A 5,000-nucleotide genomic window follows, 5' to 3' on the forward strand; every position below is an offset into this window, starting at 1 on the left:
GGGGTGGAGCTCTGGGTGGGGTCATCTTAGGTTAGTCACCCCTGAAAGGTTGACTGGACGCGAGAGAGAGAGAGAGAGAGAGAGAGAGAGAGAGAGAGAGAGAGAGAATGTTTGTGCAGCCTCCTATGAAATCTACAGGTAAGATATAGTAAATAGAACTATGAAAACACCTTTAACCCCTTCAGTACTGGAACACATTTTTACCTTGAGATTTGTGTACCATTAGACCATTTTACTGACATTAGGAAGAGTCTATGGAGGTCAGAAGATTAATGGCCACAGTCTTCACTATTTTAATCCCCACATGAGTTTCTGAAGCTGTATAGAATCACCAAATAGTCACCAGAATGAATTTGGAAACGCGTCATGGTACTGAAGGGGTTAAAAAGGTCAATAATAGTTCTCTAGAATCGCATCAAACTATTGCTACATTAATAAAAACTCCCTTAAAAGCCTTGACAACTTCCACTACATCCTGCGTGAACTACATCATAAAATCACCCTTGAAAACCCAGGTAACTTCTACTGCAGCCTGGAAACACCATTAAAAAACACAGTAACATCCACTGCAGCATATTCTAACCATAACAATTACCTCAGAAACACCCTAAGAATACTAATAACATGCACTGGAACACATTTGAACTCTAGAACTATGAAAAACGTCCTTAAAAATACCATTAACACATCCACTGCTACTTGGTAAACAGCGAGATATGAAAAAGACTTGGAAGTTTTCGTCAACGATCTTGTATAGAGGCTGGAAATATGGCAAATAGGGTACTAGGATTCATAGGAGTGTTAAAAGCAGAAGTCTCGAAGTGATATTAAGATTATACTTGGCGCTCGTCAGGCCACATCTTGACTATGGGGTACAGTTTTGGTCCCCACATAGGAAGCATATAGGTCTATTGGAGTCTTAAAAGATACAGTGGGGAGGAATATGCCCAATGAAACAAGACTGAAGATACTCAATTTGTATTCCTTAGAGAGACGTATAGGTTAAGAGGAGACGTGATGAATTTTAAAAAGGGTTGTAGTGATGTTATTTGGGATTATAAGGCTGTTTTTGTGGTTCTAGTGGTGGTTTGATAGCCTATAGTGGATGTTAGTGGAGTATATAAGGATGTTTTTCATGGTTCTATACTTCAAGCGAGTTTTAGTGATGTTATTTGGGATTAAAAGGCTGTTTTTGTGGTTCTAGTGGTGGTTTGATAGACTATAGTGGGTGTTAGTGGAGTATATAAGGATGTTTTTCATGGTTCTATAATTCAAGCGAGTTTTATTGATGTTATTTGGGATTTTAAGGCTGTTTTGTGGTTCTCTTAATTTACGTGGTATGAGGGTTACAACAAAGGGGCCATTAACGAAGTTCTTAGGATCAGTAACGGGGATAGAACCAGAAATAAGGGATTCAAGCTTGAGAAATCGAGTTTTAGGATAGAAATCGGAAGAAAATGGTTTAAGAGTGGTTGATGAATGGAACGGACTGAGTGGTCATGTTCTTAGTGGCGAGTCAATAGGGAGACTTAAAAGCAGATTAGATCCTATTTATGGATGGGGATAACTGATGGAATTGAGTGAGTTTGTTCATACAGGGACTGCCACGAACAGAACAGCCTCCCGCAGCTTCCAATTCTTCTTATGTTCTTATCAAACCATTAGTAGAACCACAAAAACACCCTTGAAATCCCAAATAACATGACTAGAACCCGCTTGAACTATAGAACCATGAAAAACCTCCTTGTATACTCCATTAACATCCATTAGTCTATCAAACCATCACTAGAACCACAAAAACACCCTTGAAATCCCAAATAACATGACTAGAACCCGCTTGAACTATAGAACCATGAAAAACCTCCTTGTATACTCCATTAACATCCATTAGTCTATCAAACCATCACTAGAACCACAAAAACACCCTTGAAATCCCAAATAACATCACTACAACCCATTCTGAGCTCTAGAACCACGAAAAACACCATTAAAACACCTTTCAACACCCACTAGAACCTGCAGAATAGACGAAATAAAGGTAAAAATATAATCTTTTGAAAAACACCATTGAAAAATCTAATCCATATCATTTCACTTTTCAAATAATAAAGAAAAGAAAAACTGTATCAATTTTAAAACATACATTAATTAAAACCACAAAGAATACACACACATACATACATACATACATACAGACAGACAGACAGACAGACAGACAGGGCAGGGAAAGGCAGGGCAGAGCAGGTCACAAGGGAAGGATGAAAGACAGACCCGCTAGCTTACCTGTTTAAATTGACCTACATTTGTGTCCTGCAAGGTGACCCCGTCCTGCACCCCACCACCACCACCACCACCACCACCACCGCCACCGCCACCCAGCCCTGCCCAGTACAGGAACGAGGGCAGAGTGCAACCACCTGGCCTTCCTGTGTGTGTGTGTGTGTGTGTGTGTGTGAGAGAGAGAGAGGTACTAGTGACCCAGAGAGAGAGAGAGAGAGAGAGAGAGAGAGAGAGAGAATGTTTTGGATTGCATAGTGTGTAGGTCATGTAACGGTGTTCTCTCTCTCTCTCTCTCTCTCTCTCTCTCTCTCTCTCTCTCTCTCTTCTTCTTCTTCTTCTTCTTCTTCTTCTTTCTCTAGTATTTCCTTTTTTTTCTCTTCCTGTTTTCTTTATTTTTTTTTCTTTCCGTTGTGCTCCCTCTCTCTCTCTCTCTCTCTCTCTCTCTCTCTCTCTCTCTCTCTCTCTTCCTGTTTTCTTTTACACTTTTTTTTCTTTTCCGTCGTGTGTGTGTGTGTGTGTGTGTGTGTGTGTGTGTGTGTGTGTGTGTGTGTGTGTGTATGTTGGATGTTATCATAATATCCTACAATGAAACAAAACACACCACTACCACCACCACCACCACAATACCTCCCTACTCTCCCTCTCTCCCTCTCCCTCTCACCACCACCACCACCACCACCACCAGGCTAAGCTAAACGAACAAGTTTTCTGGTTTAGGTCAGAGCCAGTCAGTTGAGCTTCATCCTCCACGCTGACCACACGCACACACACACACACACACACACACACACGCACATTGTCCCTCCTGTGATTGGGTGCTGGAAATCATGCGAGTGAAGAGAACTGCGTGTGATTGGGTGATTTGAAGCACTTGAGACGCTGTGATTGGTGGAAAAGACGCAGATTTAGTGTTGGTTGACGATGTTTAAGTGTGGTAGTGTGGTGGTGGTGGTGGTGGTGACAGTGTGTTTCCTGCCGTGTGTTATAGCGAAAAATAGGTAAGTGGTGGTGGTGACGGGATAGTGGCAGTAGTAGTAGTAGTAGTAGTAGTAAAATAAGAAGACAGAAAATGCAAGCTCTTTAATTCCATCTATCTTCCCCATTCATGAACTTATCTAACCTTATTTTAACGCTCCCTATTGACTCACCCCTGACTACATGAACACTGAGACCGTTCCACTCATCAACCACTCTCAAAACCAGCTTCTTCCCATTTCTCTCATAAACCTGAATTTTCCAAGTTTAAACCCATTATGTCTGGTTCTGTCCCCACTGCTAGAAATAATGAGTTTAAACTTGGTAGTAGTAGTAGTAGTAGCAGTAGTAGTGGTATGACCAGGAGGAGGAGGAGGAGGAAGAAAAGGAATAAGAGTAATAGGAAGAGGAAGAATAACAAGAGGATGAGACATAGAGAGAAAAAAAAGAGGAAGGAGAAAAGAGGAACGAGATAGAATTAGTAGTAGTAATAGTAGTAGTATAGTGGCAGTAATGCAAAACTAAATCAACCTCTCTCTCTCTCTCTCTCTCTCTCTCTCTCTCTCTCTCTCTCTCTCTCTCTCTCTCTCTCTCAGCAGCACATCACACGGTAACATCCAAACATCAACAGCAGAAGAGGAAAGCTGCAATGAGGGAGAGAAAGACTGCATTTGTTTCTACGAGGACGTTGAAGAAGGCGACGAAGAAGAGAAGAAGAGGAGGCGAAGAGTAGACAGAAGCGTTTCCTTGCTTTTACTCCTGACCGGCGCTTGAGTCTCCCTCCCGGCGCCACACTTGTCTTAGCCGTCACTTTCAGCATGCCTCTCAGAAGGTACCCGCCGGAAATCTTCAGTTCAGCCCTCAGGAATGCCACTACAGCTAGTATGGCCGTCTCGATTCCTTTAACAGGTGAGTAAAGGGGTTAGATTGTGCTTCAGTCACCCTTAGTAGTGTTGCGAGTGGTTTGAGTGGTTTTGGTTTTGTTGTTTTGGGGTTTTGATGGGAGGTTTTGATGGGTGATATTATGAATTGTGTGTCTCAGAATGTAGTAATTTATGTGGGTTTTCAAGGGGGCTCTTATATGTGGTTTATACGGTGTCATATGTACTTTATTTATGGGTTTGTGTGTTTGCAAGAGTGTTTTAATCATAATTCCACACATACGCATACACTAACTAACTAACTAACTAACTAAACCATAACAAGTCCACATCACTCTCCTAATCTTTCTTATGTGGATTTGTAACTCCTTCACTACTGAACGTTTTTTTACTACGAGTTTTTGGTGTAATTAGACGATTTTATTCACATTAAGGAGGGTCTATGGAGGTCAAAAGATTAACGGCCAGAATCTTCACTATTTTAATCCCTACATAAGTTTCTGAAGCTGTATAAAATCACCAAATAGTAAGCAGAGTGAATATGAAAACGCGTCACGGTACTGAAGGGGTTAACGGTGTTCTTGTGACTCAATGCCGTTCTATAGAGCCTATTATAAGTTATTTTGAGGGTCTACACACACACACACACACACACACTTAACTAACCTCTCTCTCTCTCTTTCACAACGCAGTAAGCTTCGATACCCTGGGCGTGACATCAGATTTCAACCGCTTTGGAATATTTGGCCTTGTCCGACGGAGGCGTAGGAGGAGGAGGCGAGCTGCTGCCGGGGCGAAGATAGGCAATGACATCGTGGAATCTGGAGGGGAGAGACCAGCTATGTATGCAGCCCTGGAGGACAT

The 5,000-nt window shown here is 41.9% G+C and overlaps 1 protein-coding gene across 1 annotated transcript in view; it reads left to right on the plus strand.

The window, feature by feature from the left end:
- Nucleotides 1-3,947: 3,947 nt before the first annotated feature.
- LOC123498572 overlaps nucleotides 3,948-5,000 on the plus strand; it is a gene marked incomplete at its 5' end in the record, with an annotated part of 3,864 nt that continues 2,811 nt past the window's right edge. Inside the window, 2 exons of the mRNA XM_045245792.1 lie at nucleotides 3,948-4,164; nucleotides 4,829-5,000. The exon at nucleotides 4,829-5,000 is cut by the window's right edge and continues 117 nt beyond it. Of these exons, the coding sequence (XP_045101727.1) occupies nucleotides 3,948-4,164; nucleotides 4,829-5,000 (389 nt within the window). The remainder of the gene's footprint in view (nucleotides 4,165-4,828) is intronic.

The sequence above is a fragment of the Portunus trituberculatus genome, chromosome 7, assembly GCF_017591435.1.
Source record: "Portunus trituberculatus isolate SZX2019 chromosome 7, ASM1759143v1, whole genome shotgun sequence".
Taxonomy (NCBI): domain Eukaryota; kingdom Metazoa; phylum Arthropoda; class Malacostraca; order Decapoda; family Portunidae; genus Portunus; species Portunus trituberculatus.